Below are 27438 nucleotides of genomic sequence, written 5' to 3'. Positions count from 1 at the left end.
GGTATTTTACTACACCGTAAAATGGAATCAGCTGATTTCATAATTTCTTAGTAGGTGTGATTCATATCGATAAGAAATGTATGTTTCCCGTTATATTAGATACATCTAGCGGCCCGCCCCGGCTTCGCACGGGTTAACAAATTATAGCTACACCTAAACCTTATCACAGAATAAAATTAATATATATATTTGTATAAGTGGGGCTCCCATACAACAAACGTGATTTCTTTGCCTAATGGTACCCTTCGTGCGCGAGTCCGACTCGCACTTGGCGGTTTTTTTTAAGACGAAACAGGAGCTGAGTTTTAAATATTTTAGGTAAATATACCCGTCTCGCTAACGGAAGCGGCTCCTAAAACTAGTGCGATAAGGACAAGGCGAAAAATCCTGCGTAAAAATCTCAAAAATCGAGGTTCGTACTGGACTGTTTCCTCCTCCAAAACTTAACCAATCGTAAGCAAATTTAGAAATCTAAATGATTATGAAATTATCTGTGTCGGACCGTTTTGCTTTTTTGGCTAATTGATATCAGTTTTGAATACTACGCCTCTCATTGCGGCATAGTCGATGAGGCCATTTTGACCCTTTCTGAAGGGCTCTAGCGCCTTAAAAAACAAAAATATCAAAAAAAGCAAAACGGTCCGACACAGATATTGGCAATATTAATCTGTGTTGAAAAAATCATTGCTCTAGCATCAAACCCCATGGAGGAAACAGTCGAGTACGTTTGTATGGACAAATGACCACTCCTGTTGGCTCTTAATATACGTCCCTAATCTTGAAAATAATTTGTGTTCCGATTCTACGCTGTATTGTTTACTAAATAGTCTTATTTTTAAATCCATGTAACTTGGAACTTACCGATACATAACTTCATATTGATATGAAATCATATCTGTTTCCTACGAAGTCACTCAATAGCACTCACTATGAATCCCATTATAACACCATAAAAGGTACTTGTGAATCTCCAATAATAATAACACCACAAAATCACGATTATCATTCAAGAATGACTCCAAATGACTCATCACAGCCATTGAGTCGATGACTAAATGACAGTCCTAGACATTGACACAACTGACGCAATCACTGACATATCAATAAATAACAATGCCAAAAGTAATATTGGTAAATTCTCGTATAAAATATTGTGTATTAAGAAGTTTCAAGCTATTTTAAGGCAAGCATTATAACATTATAACGTTATGTTAACTGATACATGTGAAGATAAATCTAGATTATTTCGGTCGAAAAGGTAATCTTTATTTTGACAGCTTCATTTCTATTTTGACTGAGGTTTCTGAAAAAAGTTGCACTTGTAACTATGTAGTGACATGTTCAACCTTCATACTGAAACAAGAACTTACATAAAAGATATAGTTTGTCAAAGAACTTCAATCATAGACAGAGAGAATCATACTATCTATGTCTTGCACTAGTACTAGCACCCAAAAGAAAAGGATGAGTATCAGTTTTCCTGGTAAGAACTGACTGACAAATTGGTTTGACCAACTATACAGTTACAGTGGTATATAGTAAATTAAAAACTGGCTTAAATCTAAAATGGGCGTTGTACTAAAGGATGCTGGCGGCATTTCCTCGCTGTATCGCAATGCTGATACGTTGTGCGAGAAAGCCGCTAGCATCTTTTGGTATAGGAAATAACGCGCGGTTTGGTAAGGAAACCAATGTATGGAGTTACCACTCTTTATTTTACTTGTATTATTACTCTATGGTTTAACACATTCATTGCCACTAAGTGCTACGGGTTAAGGTGACAGTCCATTTCCAACGACAGCTGCATTACTGTTCATTTTACTATGGAAATTGACAATAAGGGCTCCCCCACATCTAGCGTCTTTCGAGAGTCGGCGTCTGGTCAGCGCTATGGAAAATGACGTTGCTGCGCAGTTGCGAGTTGTAGACGCCGACGCTCGAAAGACGCTAGATGTGGGGGAGCCTTACGCTCTTACCGCGTGTTCGCCGTATGGAGCGCGTAGCCGCTATGAACAGTGTACGCGACAGTCGGGTTCTTAGCGCTGAATGTGTTAAAGTTAGGTCTATGCTAACAAACCCCTTTTTATAGGAATATAAAATGCGTATCGTCTCAATCCGCGGCGATGGCAACTGCCTCTTCCGCTCGATCGCCTACTGCGTCTACCACAACCAGGAGCGTCACAGAGAAGTCCGCATGAAGGTCATAGACACCGTAGTCAAAAACTGGCACAGATACAAGGACTTCATAATAGGAGACCGGTCCTACGGCTGCGGGATACAGAGCGCAGATGACTACTACCGTCTCATGGCCAGAGACGGTGAATACGCAGGCCATGTCGAGCTTCACTCCGCCAGCGAGATATATAGAGACTACACGTTCAAAGTGCACAGAAACGGGTGCGGCAGAACTATTGATTATGGACATGGCCCTGTGGAGAGGCATTTGCTGTTCTCCGGGTATTTTGACGCGGGGCATTATAGCGTTTTGGAATATTAGTTGTTTTATTGTAGTTTTTTATCGCATATCGCAAAGTGGCGATGTGTGATAAACCTTAGTGGACGTCAGCTGCCGCTCCGTTGGGTGGAGGAGAGCAGCCACCCAAACACGTAACCGATTTCTGAACTTTCAATTCATCTAAACTATTCTAAACGCTCACTAATTTTATATGAAAGTTTTTCAGGTGTGTTATATTTTAACGTTAATATGAACATCAACGTGCAAAATTACATGGACATATTATGAATGGAATTCGTGGTACGTCGAATTTTAATATACTGTATTGTTTTTATGTAAAAAGGTGTTTTGTTTGATTTCGTCTCAAAAATCCACATTCTGATTATTCGAACTTAGTCTGGGTCAAATTGGTCCGGTCCGGATAAGCGAAGGTTCTACGGTACGTGAGAAACGAGACACTCGGAGGTCAATACAAACTTACATTGAGTGATCTTAATGAATGAATGAAATGAATGAGAATCTTTATTTCAGGCAACTGGTGACCCATACATAAATAATACACAATGTAATGAATGTAATGATATCCAAATAACCGTTGTGCGTTTCGCTTGCGCCAATAAGTACATGTAGGTACTGGACTGACATCCTAAGTCCACGAAAAGTCTGCAGCGGATTGGATAGCCCACGCAGTGCACGTGTTATTATAAACGTGAAACTTCTATGAAATTATGACGTATAAATGGCACTTGCACTGCGTGGGCTATCAAATCCGCTGCAGACTTTTCTTGGTCCGATTCTATATCATTTTGATGTCACAGTGTCACAGCCCAATTCGAACGATTCCATCAGAATGCCAGCTAAATATTTAATAATTGTCTGTGTCACGATAACTAAATGACATCATTCAGACATTACTCTATCTCATTGGTTAAAAACTCCTCGAATTGACGAAATGTCTATGAATAAAATTAAACATTACATACAAACATTACTTTTCCTATGCGTCAACGAATGTCAAGGTTTCAAAACGCGTTTATGAAATTAACATAAACCTGTTCAATATGTTAAATAAACATAATACTATGATAATGTCTACGTAACTTCTGCCTGCTAAATAACTGACGTTTTTAATACAGTTGCTCAAAAAGTGCTACTTTACGTAGCTGTTTAGCGTGCGGAAAGTTGGTTATCTCGAACTAGTGCTTTTTACTTTTCCATTTTTTTTAAATTTATACTTGTTCCAATTCACGACTACTTATTGATGAGTGTTAATATTAGTTTCCTTTAAACGTCGTAATCAGCATAAAAACCTACCGTTAATGTAAGAATACGAAAAATATTACATATATCATATTTAATTACTTACCTCTTCATCATTATAACACGTTTATTTTTTAATATTCAATATTGAAAATTCCGTTCTTAATAAGTTGACTGAATGGAACGGAATAGCTGCCAAACGCCCATAGATATAATATACTTAAGACGACGTCTAACCGAGCTGTCACTGTTACCACTTTTGTTTAGTGTACGATTAACAATGTTTTTCTTATTTTTTCGCAACTGTATTAAAAAACGTCGTTCGATACACGTGCGGAAATGTCATTCTTCACTCGTCCCGAGTCTTGCCACTCGCCTGCGGCTCGTGGCAAGATATCTCGGTACTCGTGAAGTAATGACATACCTTCCGCACTAGCATCGAAATGTACTATTATCTTACAGTACCCGTAGTCTAATGGTAACATTCCATTTCTAACCGCAGCTGCACTACCGGTACTGAACGCGTCGCTGTCATTGTCAATTTCCATAGTAAAATGAACAGTAATGCAGCTGTCGTTGGAAATGGACTGTCACCTTAAATTCCATTCGAAATAATGCGTGACGTGACGTACGCGTTTGCATTAAGTCTCATTTTATATGGGATTTTGAGTTTCCAAAACGTCCGACGCGGTTTAATTTTGACACTGTAAGTAACTCATAAGAAAGTAACGGTATAGAATGAAAACAAAACCATTAAGTCATGTTACTTATTGTGTTTAAAAATACTAATTAACCAATACAGAGGGCGGAAAGTGAATCTACCGCTGGAATATCTTTACGAGTGAGACAGGTTTTCAAAGTATAAATGTGACGTCCCACGGTCAAAGGTACCTTATGGCGGGTATGGAGTTATGCATACCCCAGTAATCTACAATAAATAAGCTATCGATAACACAAAAGATCAACCACCTAAGTTGCGTAGTTACAGAGATATGATTTTTTGAAAATAATGTTGCGAAATGAGCAACTTTACGATAGAGAAGTTTTAAGTTTAGCCGCCTAAAAAACTATGTTCCTGAAGTAAGTTACATAGTTGACTACAAATAATAATACCTTATATATCTGAGATTAAAAAAATGTTGCGACTTGTTCTGTAATGCAAATAGAAACCTTTGATATCGACTGATTTATGTGTATACTAACCAATCTCTTGAAAATAAAGTTTTATTTCATATACACGATTGATTGCAATGAGCTCACAAGATTTAAATTTTATCTATTAAAAAACGACACTGAGAGACAGTTTAAGCAAAAAACAATACCGTTTTAGAGGTGAAAATGTATTTCTAACTTTTTCATATAAAAACCATAAAATTGAATATTTTTACTTTTAATGTAACATACAATCAATTTTTCTGAGCACATATGAAAGAAATTCTGTCATTCAAATGAAATAAATCCTAAAACCCCAACTAAATACTATATTTAACCCCTTATGCCACTTTAAACTTACATAACAATAACAGTATTTGCTCCATACATTTACGAAAAGGTACCTTATGGAAATAAATCTAATAATACATCACTACAAAACATCAATGACATTGAAGTTTATCTTTTATGAATAGAAAATATTAATTTACATTAAACTGCCACAAATTTAATTAGTTCTTCGTCATAATAATCTTAAAAAAGACCAATAATTTGTATGTAATGAAAAGGTACCTTGTGGTTAAGTTACATGATGACTATGATGAGGCATGATGATGATGGAACAGTTAGGATAAACTAATAATATTTTGGGGTAAAGATGGTATAAATCGTCTATTTCTTATCAATAATATATTTTGGTTGCCATTGAAAACAAGCGGCATTGAGGTTCAATGACCTCAGATATTCCATAAGGTAATGCGTCGGGGTCGGGTATTGGCATTTTTCAGCAAACCAATGGCTGATTTATTGCATGCGACCAAACCAAATGAAGATTATTCTAGTTAAGAAAGACTTGACGAGAGTAACTTTGGTATAATAGCAGGCTACTTGGATTTGTTAAGTCGGTCGATGTACGGTTATAATATTTGCTAGGCGCCCCAACCAGAACTGAAATTATCAAATTAGTTTTGCAGAATGCTAATACAGTTCTCTACCAAACTTCTTTTCCCGTATTGACTAGTTTTTTTGGGAATTTTCAATCTTTTTTCCATAAGGTACCTTTTCTACTAAACTCTGAGACGACATTACTAGGCTTATAACTAACTTATAACAAAAATAAAAACAGGTAAACAAACGTTACGCATCAAGGTTTCAGATCACACAATAAAAAAAAATTGAGCATTTTTTCACCTCTTTACAAAACATTTCATATCTCCGAAACTAGAAACCCTCATAAGGTACCTTTTCCCGTGGAACGTCACAAATTAGCGCATCTTTGTGGTCTTGCATAAGATTATCAAGACTATCCCACCCCTTTGTATATGTATAACCGGACAAGCGCGAGTCGGACTCGCCCTCCGAGGGTTCCGTAATTTTTTAGTATTTGTTGTTATAGCGGCAACAGAAATACATCATCTGTGAAAATTTCAACTGTCTATATAGCTATCACAGTTCGGCCTGGCCCCAATTTCACCACGGTGACAGGCGCGACAATTGTAAAATATCACTGTTACTGACGTCACAGGCATCCATGGGCTACGGTTACCGCTTACCATCGGGCGGGCCGTATTCCCGTTTGCCACCATCATTGTATTATTAAAAAAAACCTTATTATATCGGAATAAAACAGATATTTCTCTTGCTAAGTTTATGACAATTGTCACAAGAAACACTATGTAGTACAATTGTCACAAAATTCCGACATATAACACTCATTAGGTACCTGTCAAGAATTACCTACAATTCTTCTAAATCTTGACAATTATCAGAAACTTTGCAAGAGAAATATCTGTTTTTTTCCAATATAATAAAGTTTTTTAAAATAATAATGATGGTGGCAAACAGGAATACGGCCCGCCCGATGGTAAGTGGTAATCGTACCCCTGTATGCCTGTGACGTCAGCAACAGTGATGTTTTACAATTCACGCACCTGTCACCGATGTGAAATTGGGGCCAGGTGACAGACGGACGGACGGACGGACAGACAGCGGAGTCTTAGTAATAGGGTCCCATTTAACCCTTTGGGTACGGAACCATAAAAAGTAAGACATCGTCGAACCTCTCCCCCCTAAATCATCTTACCTAATAAATTAATGGCGCCAGATTTAAATATGTATGCATCGGCCATGGCTCATCGAAGTCTGATAACACTTCTATATTTACAATACCCGAAATACTCGTTTGAATCTATCAATCTATCTTCTACTGGGATAGACGGGCTACGCTATTATTTAGAGACGCCACGAATTTTCGGCAACTATTCGGTATTCGGCCTGTTCCGCCATTTTGCCGAATATTCGGTATTCGGCCGAATACTTACCTATTACAACTTATGAAGAACAATTGCAAAAATAAATTGTACCACAAACTATTAATTGGGGCATTATCTATGAAAAGGGACCTTATTGTCGATGGCGCTTACGCCGCACAGCGTCGCGCGGCATTGTATTTATATCGGAGCATCGTTAAAAATGGCGTTAGCGCCATCGACAATAAGGTCCCTTTTCATAGATAACGTCACAATTTATTATTTAAAATATATTATTGGGAAGGTGTTAACTATTTATGAAGGTTTATTTATGAAGGGTGATTAATCATAATAAATAGAAGATCATAGTAGAAAAATGTTTGAGGGGCGTTTCGGCGAAAATCACCCCTACTTTTCATGTAATGTGTGCTAAATAGGATTTCTTGGCCTAAATAAATTAGGCTAAATTGTGTAAGGCAGCGGTCGACAACCTTTTAGCAGCCAAGGGCCACATAGCAGTTAACGAAGTGAACGCGGGCCGCACTTTGTTAATATTTATGACTTTATCAGACATTGTCATTTATCAATATTACATACATAATTTTTAAGAAAAAAAAACCGACTTCTATGGGGCCCGGTGAAAGATTATGGTAGATGGTGCACTATGTAGAAAAGGAGGTAAAACCAGTACCTACTTTCTAGTAGCATTTCGTTTCCGTAAGGGTCGTAGTTATCTAGCCTAACCTAACCCACTTCTCTGATAGCAGTTCGGTTCTGTGAGGATCGCAGTTCGAACCTAAACAAACCCACTTTTCTAGTAGCATTTCCTTTCTGTAAGACTCGCAGTTCTAACCTAACCTAACCCACTTTTGTTCGGTTCTGTGAGGATCGCAGTTCAAACCTAACCTAACCCACTTAACGGCGCATGCGGTGCGGTGTACGGGAGTTTGAGCGGGAGGAGTTTGGCATCATCATACCCACATTTTATGGTAGGTAATCATAGTGGTTTATTTAGTTTAGGTAACATAGTGGTTTTCCGGGTCAAGGTCCGGGTCTCTGAGTCAGAGTCCGGGTCCGAGTCCTGGTCCAAGTCCGGGTCCGGGTCCGAGTCCGGGTCCGAGTCCGGGTCCGAGTCCGGGTCCGAGTCCGGGTCCGAGTCCGAGTCCGAGTCCGGGTCCGAACCGGATCCGGGTATGAGTCCGGGTCCCAGTCCAAGTCAAAATCGAAATTCGAAATCACCAAACATGTACTATGCGTCGTTGAAGAGTTCTGTTCTGATCATCATCAGCAGTTCCACTTCGTCAAATGCGACAGTTTTTAATGTAAATGCTTGATTTTATGATGAAAATACAAAAAATTATATACGTATGCCTTTAAGATTTGAGGAGTTCCCTCGATTCCTTATGGATCCCATCATCAGAACTCGAGCTTGACAGAAATGTGGCTTAAAAACTAAACTTGCTTAACAAACATAACGAAGAGGACAAATCGCCAAACGTGAACTATGCGTCGTTAAAGAGTTCCGTTCTGATCATCATCAGCAGTTCCACTTCATCAAATGCGACAGTTTTTAATGAAAATGCTTGATTTTCTGATGAAAATACAAAAATCTCTATACGCATGCCTTTAAAATTTGAAGAGTTCCCTCGATTTCTCATGGATCCCATCATCAGAACTCAAGCTTGATAAAATTGTGGCTTAAAAACTTAACTTGCTTAACAAACATAACGAAGAGGACAAATCGCCAAAGGTGAACTATGCGTCGTTGAAGAGTTCCGTTCTGATCATCATCAGCAGTTCCACTTCATCAAATGTCATGTTTTTGAATGTATATGCTTGATTTGTTGATAAAAACACAAAAATCACTATATGTATGCCTTTAAGATTTGAGGAGTTCCGTCGATTCCTCATGGATCCCATCATCAGAACTGGATTTTGACAAAAACGGGACCAATCTGTATGCATATACATACAATCAAAAAAATAATTTTCAAAATCGGTCCAATAATGACGGAGATATGGAGTAACAAACATAAAAAATAAAAAAAAAATAAAAAAAATAAAAAAAAACATACAACCGAATTGATAACCTCCTCCTTTGGGATTTGGAAGTCGGTTAAAAATAGCCAGGGAGGCTCGTGGGCCGCAAGTGAGAGGTACGCGTGCGGCCCGCGGGCCGCTGGTTGCCGACCGCTGGTATAAGGGATAAGGTTGATTTAAAAGAGCTGGCACGAGATTTGTGATGAACTGTCAAAATACTTAGGTACAACAGTCGGCAACAATAGAAGCGTATGAAACAACGCGTCAAAAGTCAAAAGAGAACACGATTAGTGTCAGACCAAGAATCGTCTGCAGCGGATTTGATAGCCCACGCAGTGAAAGTGTTATTTTAAACGTTAAACTTCTAAAGGAGCTTGAGGACACTTGCACTGCGTGGGCTATCAAATCCGCTGCAGACTTTTTTTGGTCCGACTCTATCAACTGTTTGTTAGATTTGAAAGCCTTTCATGAGAAATCGGGATGGAAATGACAGCCAACTGGTATGATTCCTTCCAATATGATTCAAATATCGATTTTATTTCACTTTCAGGTGCACGTTCGAATTGGCCCGATCATATATATCCTTTTGAAGTAATACTTTATAGAGTCGGACCAAGAAAAATCTGCAGCGGATTTGATATGATAGCCCACGCAGTGTAAGTGTTATTTATACGCCATTTTTTCATAGAAGTTTGATTTTTATAATAACACGTGCACTGCGTGGGCCATCAAATCCGCTGCAGACTAATCTTGGTCTGACTCTTACTTCCCACGCTTGGTAGGCATTCGAATTTCGAATAATAGTCGTTACGATTTCGTCATAACTCGGCATTGACCGGGTGACCTTGGGCGGGTTTAAGGCCCTGCCGGCCAGACGTTGACATTCGTCTACGAATAAAATTTTTATCAATGCTTATTTTTAACGTTTTTTTATTGTTAATTCATGGAACAAAGCAAATTCTTTTATTAAAACATTTTTGGTTCGTGGTTTTAAGAAGGTACATTACTAGAGTCTGTTGGGAATCCCTAGAAATAAGTACACTACACGAAATAAGTTTTTGGCAAAAATTTCATTTTTGGTACAAGCTTTTATCGCTGACTGTACTTGGCCTCCCACAGGCAACTAATACTCATCGAGACAATTCTAAAACCCCAAACACAATGAGCAATAAGGTTTCGTTGTTTTATCACAGAGTTCCTATGGCCACCTCCGGTCTCCATCAGATCAGCTCAATGACACCATAATATTGCATTGTCATCCGATTTATACATGCATGCAAAATTTCAGCTCAATCGGAAACGAATGTGGTTCGCGGTAGACCCTCGGAAATCGGAATCGGACCCGCGTCATCTAGCTTAGGTACGCGACCTACGTTCTGACCACTACACCAACCGGACTCACGTAAATTTATTTAGTCTTAGTTTTTTTACTTTTATTCTTTGTAAAGTATCACTAAACTTTGCGTTTACCTAAAACACACATTAGGTATTTGACGACCGGTCTGCCTACTATGAAGCGGATGGCCCTGTGTTCGAATGCGATGAGCATAGATATTTGTTCCTGAGTAATGGGTGTTTTCTATATATTTAAGTATGTATGTATATCTTTGTCACACTCCGATGATGAAGTAGAGGCTATGTATGAGGACGTAAGTAGGGCCATACATACTTCCAAAACCTACTTTACTGTTGTTATGGGGGACTTCAACGCAAAGTTGGGCAAGAGAAGCGGTGATGAGTTGAGAGTGGGGCAATTTGGGTATGGGCAACGGAACCCTAGGGGTCAGAGGCTGGCCGACTTTCTGGAGAGAGAGGAACTCTTCATGATGAACTCTTTCTTCCAGAAGCCGCCTCACAGGAAATGGACCTGGATGAGTCCTGACGGTTCCACGAGAAACGAGATAGACTTCATCATGACCGACAAGAAACGGATATTCAGTGATGTCTCTGTGATCAACAGGGTAAAGACCGGTAGTGATCACCGAATCGTAAGAGGCTTACTGAATATCAATATTAAACTTGAAAGGTCCAGCCTGATGAAGTCTACTCTCCGACCTACTCTAGCCCATGTTCAAAACCCCGAAAGCTTTCAACTCGAGCTCTCTAACCGCTTTGCATGCGACAACTTGGCTTCAGTGGACGAAATAAACGACGGGCTAGTGGAAACTGTCCACTTAGTAGGGTCTAAGTTTTTTAGACCCCGCCGTAAAGATAGACCTCAGAAATTGACCGACCAAACCTTAAACCTCATGGCTGAACGACGCTCGCTACAGTTGCATTCTCCCGATGACGCGAAGTCATATAGGCAGCTCAATAGACGTATATCTAAGTCCTTGCGACATGATCTGCGTCTCTTTAATACTAACCGTATTAAAGAGACTATTGAGCGAAACCAAGGCTCCAAAGTGTTCGCAAAGGACAAGTCTATTGGGCAAAGCCAGCTGACGAAGCTGAAACGGGAAGATGGCAGCATAGCGTCGAGCAAAGCGGAGGTTTAAGGCGAGATCGAGAGGTTCTATGGACAGTTATACACTTCGATCGCAAAGCCCGTTGACAGCTTGGTAGGAGATCCAAGAGCCAAGCTGTCCCGACATTATACCGAAGATATCCCGGACATCAGTCTGTACGAGATTAGGATGGCCCTGAAGCAGCTTAAGAACAACAAGGCGCCGGGCAAAGATGGAATCACTTCAGAGCTTCTGAGAGCGGGTGGAACACCGGTACTTAAAGTCCTCCAGAAGCTCTTTAATTCCGTCTTGTCCGAGGGCAAAACGCCTGAAACATGAAATAGAGGCGAGGTGGTGCTGTTTTTCAAAAAAGGTGATAACAGCCTATTGAAGAACTACAGACCCATCACGCTTCTGAGCCATGTCTATAAGCTGTTTTCAAGGGTCATCACGAACCGTCTCGAACACAGACTTGATGACTTCCAGCCTCCCGAACAAGCCGGTTTCCGAAAAGGCTATAGTACCATAGACCACATCCATACGCTGCGGCAAGTTATACAGAAGACCGAAGAGTATAACTTGCCATTATGCTTAGCGTTTGTGGACTATGAGAAAGCCTTCGATTCGGTGGAAACATGGGCGGTGCTTGAGTCTCTTCAGCGATGCCATATTGACTATCGGTACATCGAAGTGTTGAAGTATTTGTATAGTAACGCCACCATGTCGGTCCGAGTACAGGAGCAGAGCACGAAGGCGATTCCATTGCAAAGAGGCGTAAGGCAGGGAGACGTTATCTCTCCGAAACTGTTTACTGCCGTAATGGAAGACGCCTTCAAGCTTCTGGAATGGCAAGGACTTGGCATCAACATCAATGGCGAATACATCACTCACCTTCGGTTTGCCGACGATATCGTAGTCATGGCAAAGTCGATGGAGGAACTCAGCATGATGCTCGATGACCTCAACCGAGTTTCACAACGGGTGGGCTTGAAAATGAACATGGACAAGACGAAACTTATGTCAAATGCCAATGTTGTACCCATCCCAGTCTCTGTTGGGAACTCGGTACTCGAAGTTGTTGACTCTTACATCTACCTAGGACAAGTAGTCCAATTAGGTAGGTCCAACTTCGAGAAGGAGGTCAACCGCCGAATCCAACTCGGTTGGGCAGCGTTCGGGAAACTACGTAATGTCTTTTCGTCCGACATACCTCAGTGCCTCAAGACGAAAGTCTTTAATCAATGTGTGTTACCAGTGATGACTTACGGCTCCGAAACGTGGTCTTTCACTATCGGCCTCATCTCAAAACTCAAAGTCGCTCAACGAGCTATGGAGAGGGCTATGCTCGGAGTTTCTCTGCGTGATCGAATCAGAAATGAGGAGATCCGTAGACGAACTAAAGTCACCGACATAGCCCACCGAATTAGCAAGCTGAAGTGGCAATGGGCAGGCCACATTGCGCGCAGAGAAGATGGCCGATGGGGTCGAAAAGTGCTCGAGTGGAGACCACGGACTAGCAAGCGCAGCGTAGGACGTCCACCCACAAGATGGACGGACGACCTTGTTAAGGCCGCCGGAAGACGCTGGATGCGGATCGCTTCCAACCGGTACGAGTGGAGGTCCAAGGGGGAGGCCTATGTTCAGCAGTGGACGTCTTATGGCTGAGATGATGATGATGATGATGTATATCTTTGTCTGAGTACCCACAACACAAGTCTTCTTGAGCTGTGGGACTTAGTAATTCTGTGTAAGAATGTCCTATAATAATATTTATTTAATTTGTGTGATGAGCACAGATATTTGTTCCTGTTTCATTGGTGTTTTCCATTTGCAGTGGTGGATCGAGGATTTTCATATGGGAGGGGTTAAGAGAACCCAATCAATACCTTACCTACCCAAACCTACCCCAGTTTCAAATACCCAAAAATTTCAGATGACGCAGATGTTTTAGAGGGGGCGGGCCGCTTAATCTCGCTCCCATTCCGCCTTTGTTAGGTACCTAAGTATGCGCCGCCGTCGCCTAATATGGTCACTAAATCAAAACCGGTCAAGAGGATGTCGGGCCATGCTCAGTGGAACAGAGGGATGAACTCTGTACGTCTTTTTACTACAAACGAAGTGGAGACTTTTTGCGATAACTCAAAAACGGCTAAACTGATAATGTTCGCTATAGTTTTCATTTGATGTCTTAGTAAGCTCTATATATTATACAATTTTTCATATTTTTGACCCATAGTTCAAAAGTTAGAGGATGTATCAGGGGGAGCTTTCTAGCACTAACAATCGTGGAGCAAAGCCTCGGACAGACGGACAGCCAGCGGACAGACAGACAGACGGACATGGCGAAACTATAAGGGTTCCTAATTAAGTAACTACGGAATCGTAAAAACTGATCTTTTAAAAATAAGAAGACTTGTAGTACATAAACTGATCCCACACTCTTTCTATTACCGTACCAACCCCCAACCCCCATTTCACCTTCAACCCCCATTTCACCTTCGTGTCGATAAATTTGGAATATAAAGTATCCTATGGCTTCTTCCGGGTTAGGTATAAAAATATAGTCTCACTGGGTGGATGACGTTCGAAAAATCGCGGGGCACTTCCGGATGAGACCAGCCCAGTACCGAGGTTAGGGAGTGCTCCCGGTACTGGTTTTCTATACAAATACAGTACTGGAACCGGGAATTCCCGGTTCTCGCCATACACAGTACCGGGAGCATTCCCTAACCGAGGTAAATCGGAAGTATCAAAAATTTTCAAAATTTCTGTAGATTATCATGACGAAATTTTCATGCAAGTTTCCACTTTGAAATTTTCGTTCAGTACGACTACCATCCGTTTGGCATTGACTTAACGCTTATCGTGAACGTAATTTACTTTCTATGCATCTCGCTCGTACTGACATATTAGTGCGAAAGAGATATATGGAAAGTAAATTACGTTCGCGATAGCGTTTATGTCAATGCCAAAGTGATGGTAGCCTTACTGATTAGAGACTTACTCGATGTCTTTAGTTGCTGAAGATTGTTTCATATCCTGAAGCCGCCCATACGTCACGTACACCTTGCCAAGCAAAATGAAATTTTGAGCTTGTGTACACAAAGTTCAAATTAGAATGGAACAGGACCTTTTTATAGGTCTCTGGGCGGCTAAAGGATATAACATTTACGCCGCTTATTTATCGTCTATTTAAAGTGTCATAGAATAGAACTCGTAGAAATCAAAACTATACTCTGTACAAGGCCTATTGACTTGCTCGAAACGATGTGACCCTCCTAGTGAGTATTATATTCTTTGACTCTGTATCTTTAGGGTACTTAAATAAAAGTAAACAAATAATTTGTAAAATTTCGGGTAGTTATAACATTTATTGAATAACCAACCAAATACGAAACCACCGATCTGTCACTGAACGACCTGGCCCCAATTTCACCAGGGTGACAGGTGCGACAATTGTAAAACATCACTGTTGCTGACGTCACAGGCATCCATGGGCTACGGTTACCGCTTACCATCAGGCGGGCCGTATTCCTGTTTGCCACCATCATTGAATTATTAAAAAAAAACTTTATTATATCGGAAAAAAACAGATATTTCTCTTGCTAAGTTTATGACAATTGTCACAAGAAACACTACAATTGTAACGAAATTCCGACATATAACTCATTTCCTGTCAAGGTTCACCGACAATTCTACAAATCTGTTGACTAGAAAAAATAATTCTTGTTTCACAACATAATTGTAATATACAATTGTAGCAAACTGCCTGTCATGTTTGTAAGTATTTCTATAGAAAATATTTTATAAAATTGTAATATGTCACCTGTCGCTTGACAATTGTCGCTCGACATTAACCTACATTATTTGATCATGTAATGTTTTCATCTACCGTCAACTGGCTTAAGCAGCCATTTGAGGGTAGATTTTGTTTACTTTTTAAATACAAACCTAAAGATACAAACTATAACTGTAAGAAGGTTTGCCAATATACGTGCAGAAATAAAATACCGAGAACATTTCATGGGAAATTCGAAATTATTGTAAATTTTTGTAACTTGTTATTTTCTAAGTATGAGTGGAAGTTACAATATTTGGCCAAGACCTCAGAATATATCCACTTTGATTTGACCTCCGAGGTCTATTATGCGTGACATTGGACCTCAGTTCGTTCACATCGGTTATGTAATGGTTATATTTATTGTAAGAATTGTATCCTATCCGAATTGTATTGTTATGCTACAGGAACTTCAAAAATAGCATAATAGGCGGACTATAGTCCATAAGCACCGTAACATGTGCCTACTTTGTACTCCATACAGGGTAATTATGCTCCGACAGCAAGGTGTAGCGGGGCAATTTCGACTGCGGAATAATTTCAACTAGGTAATTGAAATATCTTCCATGTTTTACTTTATTAGGTAACTAGAGTTCCGCACAACACACCCAACACATCTTTTTCGCTATCTGAACATATGTATTTGGCACTCTAGTTAATGATGCAAAACATGGAAGATATTCCGATTGGTTGAAATTATCCCGCAGTCGAAATTGCCCCGCTGCACCATACATATGGAATTGAAAACTATATAACATAACAGCTACGTCTTCATTAAAATTGACTGACTGACTGGTAGAAATTCAGGGATGAAGTCCGCCGTTTGTACTTTTTTATAGTGTTTATTTAAACTTTATTTTAGAATATCTGGGAGACCGAGCTTTGCTCGGAAAATATATAAAAACTAAAATTGTGCGTATTCCCAGAGATAAGACCTAGCTAGATCGATTTATCGCCCCCGAAACCCCAATCATACAGCAAATTTCATCGAAATGGTTTCCGAGATCCCCGAAATATATAAATAAATATAATATATGAATATACGACTACATATAAACAAGAATTGCTCGTTTAAATGTACGAGTATATTAGATAGATAAATAAAATGATCCTTACTCACTTAAACTTTTTTTTACAGGTAAGGTCCTTGCGGAGCAGCGACGGGTTATGTCAATTAGCGGTAACTATATGGGGCATTATCTATGAAAAGGGACCTTATTGTCGATGGCGCTTACGCCGCACAGCGTCGCGCGGCATTGTATTAATATCGAAGCATTGTTAATATTGGCGTAAGCGCCATCGACAATAAGGTCCCTTTTCATAGAAAACGTCATATATAAATGCATATGCGAATGTATTATAATTTAATTCAAAATTTAATTGCCTTAAAAGGGAGCGTAAATTATAAGGCAACAAAAGATATCGCCGTGCGTAAATTGAGACGGAAAATTTGGTCGTAGCGCGGGTTTACGGTCATGTGGGGTAAAACAAACGTAGTTTATTATGCTCGGGACAAGAGAAACAGTAGAGTCAGACCAAGAATAGTCTGCAGCGGATTTGATAGCCCACGAAGTAAAAGTGTTATTTTAAACGTCAAACTTCTATGAAATGATGACGTATAAATGACACTTGCACTGCGTAGGCTATCAAATCCTCTGCAGACTTTTTTTGGTCCGACTTTATGTGGATAATAACACTTGTAGGGGACAAGTGTTATTCTTGCCCCGTTGCTGCCCCTCTTGCCCCTCTATCTCTGAAAATATAATTAGGTATAGGTATGTTTAAAATTTTATTCAGCTATGGGGCTGTCCATAAATTACGTCATCGATTTTTGATGATTTTTGACCCCCCCCCCCCCCCCGCTAAAATCATCCAAAAATCATGCTTCAAATGACCCCGTTTCCTACGTCATGCTACCATCATCCGATGTCCAGACCCGGGGGGGCTAATTTGAAATGACTTAATTTATGAATAGCCCCTATATCGCTGTTTTGTACTGAAATTATACTCGCAGCAGTATAATTTCATACAAAACAGCGATAGGGAATATACATATTTAGGGTGACAATGAATATATGTACAACAGAAAATGAATAAAATAAGACATGTTAATTTTTCTATCGAGCCAACTAAATCCTTTTTATGTTTTGGTTAAAGTGGTTAAAGTCTTAATAAGTTAATATTAGAGTCACATGCACCATTAAAAGTCTGCAGCGATTCCGACAGCCCACGCAGTGCAACTGTTATTTATACGTCATAATTTCATAGATGTTTGACGTGTAAAATAACACTTGCACTGCGTGGACTATCAAAATCGCTACAGACTTTTCTCAGTTTGACTCTAGCTTGTTTTGTGTAATTTTTTCATAGCATTTTCCCTTTATTAAAACGTATGAAAATTAAAAGCCGCCGGCGTCAGTTGAAGACTGAAGTTCGTCCATCAAAGGGTTAAACGCATGCTCCTAACGAGCAAATTCAAAAATATCAGTTCGCAAACCAGTCAAACCTGTTCGCGTAAAAAATATGAAGTCATTTCTAATATCGCAAATACCTGAGCGTGTACCGCGCACGCGACGTGTTGATGTTGACTCCCTGTCACACTTAAGTACGAATTTACTAGTGCGACAGAGAGGCAACACGTCGAACGTGGTTCGCGGTAGGCCCTCTGTAGTTTTATTTTTAACTTTTCTGCCATTGAGAACCTTATGTAGATGTAGTATTAGGGGGCGTCCATAAATTACGTTAGGCGTTATTGAAGAATTTTTTGATCCTTATCAGCCAAATCTTAAAAGCGTTCAACACACTGTCGAACCGAATGCCGACCCGGGTGCGGCTCGATATGAAAACAAAGCTGGTCATTAGTTGTTTAGGGGTAATGTTGACCAGTAATATAACTATGTATTTGGCTTGGCACCGACTTCAAACATACTGCATCTGCGTGGGATAATGATGATGATTAATAAAAACTATCCTATGTCCTATGTCCTTCCTCGGGCCTCAAACCATTTCCATACCAAATTTCATCAAAATGTGTTCAGCGTTTTAAGTGTGAAGACGTGACAGGCAGACGGAGTTGCTTTTGCACTTAAATATGACTGGAAAGTCGAATTTATTTATGGCCCACTAAAAGCATTGTGTAGCTATAATTGTCAACATTCTACGTTCCCCCTTATGTCACACGTCTAAACATAGTAAACGATCAAAAGAAAAAAAAAACATGAATCAAAGTTGGGGAAAACATAAAAAATACCATTGGAATTTTTGTGTCACCCTGTACTAAAAACGCCTTACTTCAATATGTCCTCAACAGAAATTGAACTTTATTACTAAGGTTTTAATGTTAATATTCCATTAATGATGTTGATACTTACAGCGTTCTAGTTCTGAGATTCAACTTACACTGAGCCCTTTAGATCGAGACGAGCTAATTTAAATTGTATTGCATACGTAATAAGGCTGGTTTTAGATCGATTCACGCGTGGCTCCTGATATAATTAATTCAATCATTATGTAGAGGGTTAATTTGATTCTATGATCAAGAAATTATGGAGAATATTTTATATCGGGTGTGCCCTGTAACACGAGCAAATATTTAAAACATAGATTGTACCTACTCCTCAAACGGTGACACTTTTGTTCTACAACTTTAAAAAATTGTGAAGTAATTTTATTGTACTCCCTATTTTTCACATAAAATAAATATTATCTTCAAGGGACGCCATCGCCACGCCATATCATTGTGATTCTTCTATAGTCATACCCCCTTATTCATAAACGTTTACTAAAGTTGAAAAGCCGATAATAATCGTTTGTCACTTTCCACCATACTAATACGTCGGAAAGGGACAAACGATTATTATCGGCTTGTCAACTTTAGTAAACGTTTATGAATGGGTGTATCTTTAGGTAAGTTAAAGACTCGCGCACGAAGGGTTCCGTACCATAATGCAAAAAAAACAAAAACAAAAAAAAAGCAAAATAAAAAACGGTCACCCATCCAAGTACTGACCCCTCCCGACGTTGCTTAACTTTGGTCAAAAATCACGTTTGTTGTATGGGAGCCCCATTTAAATCTTTATTTTATTCTGTTTTCAGTATTTGTTGTTATAGCGGCAACAGAAATACATCGTCTGTGAAAATTTCAACTGTCTAGCTATCACGGTTCGTGAGATACAGCCTGGCCACAGACGGACGGACGGACGGACGGACGGACAGACAGCGAAGTCTTAGTCTTAGGGTCCCGTTTTACCCTTTGGGTACGGAACGGAACCCTAAAAAGAGTACACAAAATCTACCCTCAAATGGCTTCTAAAGCCAGCAGTTGACGGTAGATGAAAACATTACAAGATCAAATAATGTAGGTTAAAGTCAGGACGTTCAGTGACAGATCCAGGTGGTTTTGTTATTTAGTTGGTTAACCAATAAATGTTATAATTATAACTAAGTACCCGAAAATGTACAAATTATTTATTTACTTTTATTTAAGTACCTAAAGGTACCGAGTATAATTTCCTACCCTCTCTGCAGGATGACGCGTTTTCGTTGTAATTCTTCTGGTGTTGCGGGTGTCCATGGGCGGCGGTAATCGCTTACCACCAGGTGATCCGTCTGCTCGTTTGCCTCCTACTTCATAAAAAAAAATGATTATTTTTTGCACTTAGGCCCACTTGCACCATTCCACTAACCTGGAGTTAACCGGTTAAACCTGGAGTTACCATGATTACCAGTACAATTTCACACTGGGTTAACCGGCTTAACCGTTTAACCTCAGGTTATTGAGATGGAGCAAGTGGGCCTTAGTTAAGGTTAAGGCATTTCTTTGACCGTGCCGTGTCACGTGACTTAGCGTTGGAGCACTAATCGCGCTAAATACGCACGCAGCTCACGACTTGACCACGAAAACAACGGCGCTAGCACGGTCGCATTTTTATCACTGTCACCCTGCCTGTCACGTTATAAATATGTAAGTGCGCAAGTACAGACAAAACATCCTCCAGACTAAGCGTAGTCGCGCTACCCCTCTGCCACGCATGCGGTAATTTTACTCGTTCGAGTCGAAAGTCTGCGTAAAGGCTCCTCTTCACGTTGGGCCAACGCCAACGCCAGCGAGGGACGCAGCCATGCGGTAGAATGAGATAGCAATATCACTTCCTCCCTCTAACGCATATAAATGCGTCCCTCGTTGGCGTTGGCGTTGGCCCAACGTGAAGAGGAGCCTTAATAGATACGAAAACAAATCGAATTTAACTGCCATTTCGTACATTGTCACCGTGACAATCAATATGAAAGTCGCTGGAGCCCTCATACTATTGTCACTGTGACTATGTTCAGAATGGGTAGGAAATTAATTTTTTTGACTGTACAACAAGGAAGCTTTGATACTTCTACAAGTGCTTATTTTGAGTCCCGTGCCTCCCGTACAACTCGTGCAAGCGAAAGATTTCTCGGCCCTTAAAGGGGCCCACTGATTAACAGTCCGCCGGATGGTATCTGCCTTTCAGATGTTCGGAACTGTCAATATTTTGTTCTAACTGACAGGCCGATTCCGTCCGGCGGACTATTAATCAGTGGGCCCCTTTAATATGCCAACGTGCTTTAATAATCCATTTTTACTTCCATTTTCACGTTTTTGTCCATAAACCACCGCAAACCTGCGACCGTAAAAACCCTATTGCCTTTAACATAAAGTTGCATTTTACATGTCAAAGCGCATGTGGCTTGTAAATATCACTTTGCGCCTCTGAATTTCCACACCGCAGCCATACATCAATCAATTTGACACCCTATTCTCGCCGACATAGTGTTCAATATTCATTATCGGTGGAATCCATTTAGTTTTGTGGACATTAACTCTATTATGTATGCAATTCACCAACGTTCGCAAATTGCGGGCATCTTTCTCGTTTACTTTACATTTTATCAGTCAAAACCTTTGTGACAAAACTAATGACCACTTATGTCGCTAGTATATAAGTATACCTTCGCACGGGCTACCCCTGACCACTTGACAAATTATACACCTATAAATCATTCTCAAGAATCACTCTATTTATAGGTGAAATGTGAAAACCGCTCGAAAATCCGATCAGTACCTAGTGTTTGACGTTATGGCGAACACAAATACACACAATAATTGATAAAAGGTCGCGATATAAAGTAATGTAACTGGGCCCACTGCTTAATAGTCCGCCGGACGGTATCGGCCTGTTAGGACAAAATTTTGACATTTCGTCCGAACAACTGACAGGATACCGTGCGGCGGACTGTTAATCAGTGGGCCAACAATTTAGCAGCAAAGAACTTCACCATGCAATTTTTATAAGTAACTAGTACGGCACGGTAGTGATGTCAGAATCTCCGATAACATTATCTCATGTGATAACAACACCGAATTTATTACCGCTGCAACAAAGTATTTGTAAACACTTTTGTTGGCTTCGTGTTTGGCCTAGATAGTATTTTTAGACATTTTTTTAACTGCAAAATGTAATTCAAGACCAAAAATATTAAGACAATGTTGCCACAGCAATAATTTGTTTTTAAAAATTCCTTTTGATAAATAATCACGCTATAGTATATTGTGCAACATGGGGCGTAAGTTGAATATTGCAAACGAGAGTAAGTTAAATCGCGACGGCTTGCCGGAGCGATTTATAGACTCGAGTTTGCAATATTATTACGCCCCGAGTTACACACCATGATTTTCATCACACTTGCGATACAAAATTTAAGTATAAAGACAAAAAACTGTTAATTATGGCACTAGAAACTTCATAACTCCCTAGGGAGAACGCTTTTGCTATAACTCCCGCTAAACCTGCGTGCAATTCCACATTTACTGAGCGAGTGTGATGAAAAGATAAGTTATATATTGGTAATTTAACTCCATACGATTTAAAAAAGTACATTTTCATCACACTCGCTCAGTAAATGTGGAATTGCACGCAGGTTTAGCGGGAGTTATAGAAAAAGCGTTCTCCCTAGGGAGTTATGAAGTTTCTAGTGCCATACTTAAGAGTTTTTTGTCTTTATACTTAATTTTTGTATCGCAAGTGTGATGAAAAACATTGTGTGTAACTCGGGGCGTAATAATATTGCAAACTCGAGTCTATAAATCGCTCCGGTAAGCCGTCGCGATGTAACTTACTCTCGTTTGCAATATTCAACGTACGCCCCATGTTGCACAATGTACTATCATTTACTTATTTTTACATAAATACAAGACGCGGAAAGTGGCAACATTGTCTTACTTTTTTGGTCTTGAATTACGTTTTGCAGTATAGGGTTCCGTACCCGAAGTGTAAAAACGGGACCCTATTGCTAAGACTCCGCTGTCCGTCCGTCTGTGTCTGTCTGTCACCAGGCTGTAACTAATGAACCGTCATAGACACTTGATATTTTTACAGATAACGTATTTTTATAACAACAAATACTAAAAACAAAATAAAATAAATATTTAAGTGGGGCTCACATACGACAAACGTGATTTTATGGGGTGTTGTACGTCTGACACCATCATTCGGCCTGATTCGAACATTATGATACTTCAAATAAGGGCTCCAGCGCCTTAAAAAATAAAATATCAAATAAAGCAAAACGGTCCGACACAGATATTGACAATATTAATCTGTGTTGAAATAAGTGTTCCGTAAACAAAGTTTTGTACGGAACACTAAAAATCATTGCTCTAGCATCAAAACCCACGGAGGAAACGGTCGAGTACGTTTGTATGGAGAAATGACCACTCCTGTTGGCTCTTAATGTTTATTAATTTAATAGTTATTTCTATGATTGTATATCAATGCTCTAACAACTCATTAAATCTACTTCGCTACTCTATTACCATATTTAACGAACTATTATTGGTTGGAGTGGTTAGTTGTTTACATAGAGTGAAGTGCTCCGTGCTTCCTAGAACCTGTCGAGGATTAGGCCTCGAGGCCCCGTGCACACCAGAACCCCTACTGCCGTATTCGAACTTCAAGATATTCACAAGAGACGACACGTACTAGATCTATTCTAGATACGTTATAGTTTAGATATCAACTATTTCTCTTTTGCAGCGCAATTCGGGCAACCAATGTCACTTTTACGTTAGATAGAGTAAGATATCTATTAGATGTGAATTGGATCTCTAAGTCATATCCTGTGGAAATCGTTCAAGAGTATCTCCAGAATCGCGCAAATGCCAAATTTGACAGGTTAGATCTTAAACATATCGTTATCGTATCTTGGTGATGTCTAAATGACATCTAATAGATGTCTATTCCAAATCAGAATCGGGCCCCTAGTGTACATTTCATTCGATAGTGTGACGAGCGTTCGCGCTTGCGTTATGTCTATTTTTGTATGGGATCTTGAACAGCGCTCCAAGCGGGAGGTTTTGGAAACTCAATAGCAAAGCTACCTTTTGTAGGTCTACCTACTTACAGATAAGTCAGATAACGCATCTGTCTTTTTCTAACCAAGTAGGTGCGAGTGAAACGGGTCATTCGCTTCACACCGTATTACTCGTATCTATGCTGATGCTCAGTAAGTTCCCTCGTCCTTCCGTGCGTTTTAAAAACAAACCATCCGATAACGCGCACAAGCGAAAATAAACCATAAATTCTATGAATACAGTCTCAAATCGAATATAAACAGGTTCCTTATTCGAAGCACGTCCTACACCATTGATTGTGGCTATACAAACATTTGCAAAGTTAAGTTTGCGCTTGGCGAAATTCAGAACTCACACGCTTTAATACTGTAATGCGATAGTGGCGCCACTTTCGACTACTTTTTTAGTTTGTCAAGCAAGGAATGCTGTGACGTCACTCCGTTTTGCATCTATTGTTGTTAGGTATGAATATGACTGGCAGCCATATTTATTCGGTGTTTTTGGACATCAGTTCATTTTCAGTGGCTTTGTTACGAACAGTAGCGTGATTTTGGGACCGAAAAGTTTCCTTACCTCGTAAAATCAAAGTAATTTTTGCGCTTGTGAATTTGAAACTTTCTTTTATTTCTATAAGACTTGTTCAAAACTCGAATTTAACTTGTACAAGTACGCGGGGACTTCCTGTCGTGTCACAGTTTATTGATTTTAACAAGATTTGGATATTTTGTATTTAACGATAACAACATCATTTTTGAAAAGAGCTGATTCTTCTAACTGCTGGATCGATTTTTATCAAACAAAGTTAGTTTATAACCACCGCATGGAAACTCGCTTTCACGTTAAAAAACCGCATCGAAATAGGCCCATCCGTTTGAGAGCTACCATACCACAGACAGACAGTCTTTCGCGTCAAATTTATAGTTAACACCCCCCTTTTGGATCGGGGGTTGATAACTTGGTTTTCAATCGTATTCTCGGAAACGTTCGTATTTGTCATGCTACTTCAGTCAACCTCAGTACTTTTTGTACCGAGACTGACTGAAATAGCAAGACACGTTCTTACGTTTCCGTGAAAAAACGATGGAAAATAATTATGTACTCTGTACACGTTAACTTCTTTAATTTTATAAATGCACGCGCTGCCTGTAATATCTCCTCTACACGATGGGCCAGCGCCAGCCACTCCAAGGTACGCATTTATGCGTTAGAGGGAGCAAGTGATATTGCTATCTCATTCTACCGCATGGCTGCGTCCCTTGGAGTGGCCGGCGTTGGCCCATCGTGTAGAGGAGCCATAATTTCGGTACCTACTTGACACGCAACTCACCAATTAAATGATTGACCCCAAAATTAACATCTGGACAGTGCACCTGCTCAAAGAATGTGTAATAAGATAATAAGGGCCACTATTAAACATTGTTTTTTAGAGGACTACTCAATGATATTATATACCGGGTGTGGCCTGTAATACGAGCAAAAATTTTAACTGTAGGCTGTACTCCTTATACTGACCAACATTTGTTCAGCGACTTTTAAAAACAACTTGTGGTTTGGTCTTTAACACACTTTAAAGTTTATTCAAAGACGCAATGTATTGCGAGTTTTGTTATTGTTAAGGCGTGACAAGCAACGTCAATCACAATAATATGGCGTGGCGATGTCGTCAATTGAAGATAATATTTATTTTGTATGAAAAATAGTGACTCAAAATACTTCATAATTTTTAAAAGTTGTTGAACAAAAGTGTCACCGTTTGAGGAGTACAATCTATGTTTTAATTGTTTGCTCCTGTTACAGGCCACACCCGTATAACTCCAGATCAAAAACCGGTCAAGTACGAGTCGGACTCGCGTTCCAAGGGTTCCGTACATTACTCAATTTTTAACAATGTATTTTTCATATGTGAAACGTGAGTGATGCCTTTAAAAAACCCGTAGGTGTCGGATCAAAAACTAAGTAATTAGTCCGACTTAGAGTGACATTCCATTTCCAACTGCAGCTGCAATACTGTTCATTTTACTATGGAATCGCGTCGCTGTCATTGTCAATTTCCATAGTAAAATGAACAGTATTGCAGCTGCAGTTAGAAATGGAATGTCACTTTTACGCTTGACTACATATTTCTGTCATCTATAGGATCGGAGATAAAGGGGGGAATGGTCATTTTTTGCCTATTTTCTTGAATTACTTCTAAACTGCTTATTTTAAAATTATGAAAAAATATATTTGAGATTCTCACAATAAGCTCTTTGATTTGATATGTAACACGATATAGTGTGAAAATCTTAATTTTTAGGGTTCCGTACCCAAAGGGTAAAACGGGACCCAATTACTAAGACTTCACTGTCCGTCCGTCCGTCCGTCCGTCCGTCCGTCCGTCCGTCTGTCTGTCACCAGGCTGTATCTCACGAACCGTGATAGCTAGACAGTTGAAATTTTCACAGATGATGTATTTCTGTTGCCGCTATAACAACAAATACTAAAAACAGAATAAAATAAAGATTTAAGTGGGGCCCCCCATACAGCAAACGTGATTTTTGACCAAAGTTAAGCAACGTCGGGCGTGGACAGTACTTGGATGGGTGACCGTTTTCTTTTTGCTTTTTTTCCGTTTTTTTTTGCTTTATGGTACGGAACCCTTCGTGCGCGAGTATGACTCGCACTTGCCCGGTTTTTATTTGTTTTCTTATTTACCCCCCAAAAGTGGCCTTCATATTTAAAATTCACATGTTCACGTTAATGTCCATCTTTGGGTCACAAACTTACATATGTGTACCAAATTTCGCCCCAAGCGAGACATGGAAAATTAGACATCTTTTTTGCCCTCAGCACAAAAACATATAGTACTTACATACAGTTTTTGAGTGATTTTTTCATGACATTTTACATTGTTTAAAAAGTGTCAAAAAGTTTTGCGTAAAACCACACTTTTCACCAAAGTCATATGATAGGAATGCCGCAAGAACTCATTAGAGGCTCTAATTTGGCCCTGAGGTCACCTACGTGATGTCAAGTCATGAGTAGTCATGACGTGGTCAATTGGGCGACCCCAGGGTCTGAGTCACTGATTGCGGCATGCCGTTGACCCCTGAACCAGACCCTTTAGGTCTGGTGATCTGGTCTAGAACACATGAGTGTATAAGGTACCTGCTCCAAAGAAGGCCCATCGTTATTTTTAGTTTGTTATGTTTAATATGAACTCTGTTTTATCTAAGGAAACGAACATGAACACAAAATTTGAACCCATTCACACTTTTAGCATTTTAAATTAACCTTTAGATAGGTACCTTTTTCAACTCCCGTACTTTTATTTGTCATTTAAAGGGTCGTGCACACACCTTTAAAACCCTACCTTATAGTTGTCAAGACAAGTCACAAGAATTTGTGCATACACGCAGTACCTTTTTGGCGATTTTACGATACTTCGTATAATGACCACATAAAAAATATTGAATGAAATAGTGTTGCTAACCTTATTTTAAATGTCATCTCTGACAAATAAGTGAACCATAGACATGTTTTTTTTTATTTCATGTGGGAAAATCCCTATAATATTGTAGTAATCCAGTAAATTTGTCGAATTTTGTAACCTGGCTCTTTTGCGTCAAATCCGGTAG

General features: G+C 39.6%; 2 protein-coding genes across 6 annotated transcripts in view; both read left to right on the top strand.

Moving 5' to 3' along the window:
- The window catches only part of LOC134678752 (Krueppel-like factor luna), a 133756-nt gene that overhangs the window by 15526 nt on the left and 90792 nt on the right, over positions 1–27438 (top strand). The window lies entirely within an intron of this gene.
- LOC134678827 (uncharacterized) lies at positions 869–2747 on the top strand. Its single transcript, XM_063537535.1, has 2 exons — positions 869–1258; positions 2090–2747. Exon 2 carries the CDS (start codon positions 2099–2101, stop codon positions 2495–2497), a length of 399 nt encoding a protein of 132 aa, XP_063393605.1. The 5' UTR covers positions 869–1258; positions 2090–2098; the 3' UTR covers positions 2498–2747.

Source organism: Cydia fagiglandana, chromosome Z (assembly GCF_963556715.1).
Source record: "Cydia fagiglandana chromosome Z, ilCydFagi1.1, whole genome shotgun sequence".
Lineage (NCBI taxonomy): Eukaryota > Metazoa > Arthropoda > Insecta > Lepidoptera > Tortricidae > Cydia > Cydia fagiglandana.
Note: the sequence above shows the minus strand (reverse complement) of the source record. Positions and strands in the feature narration are given on the sequence as shown.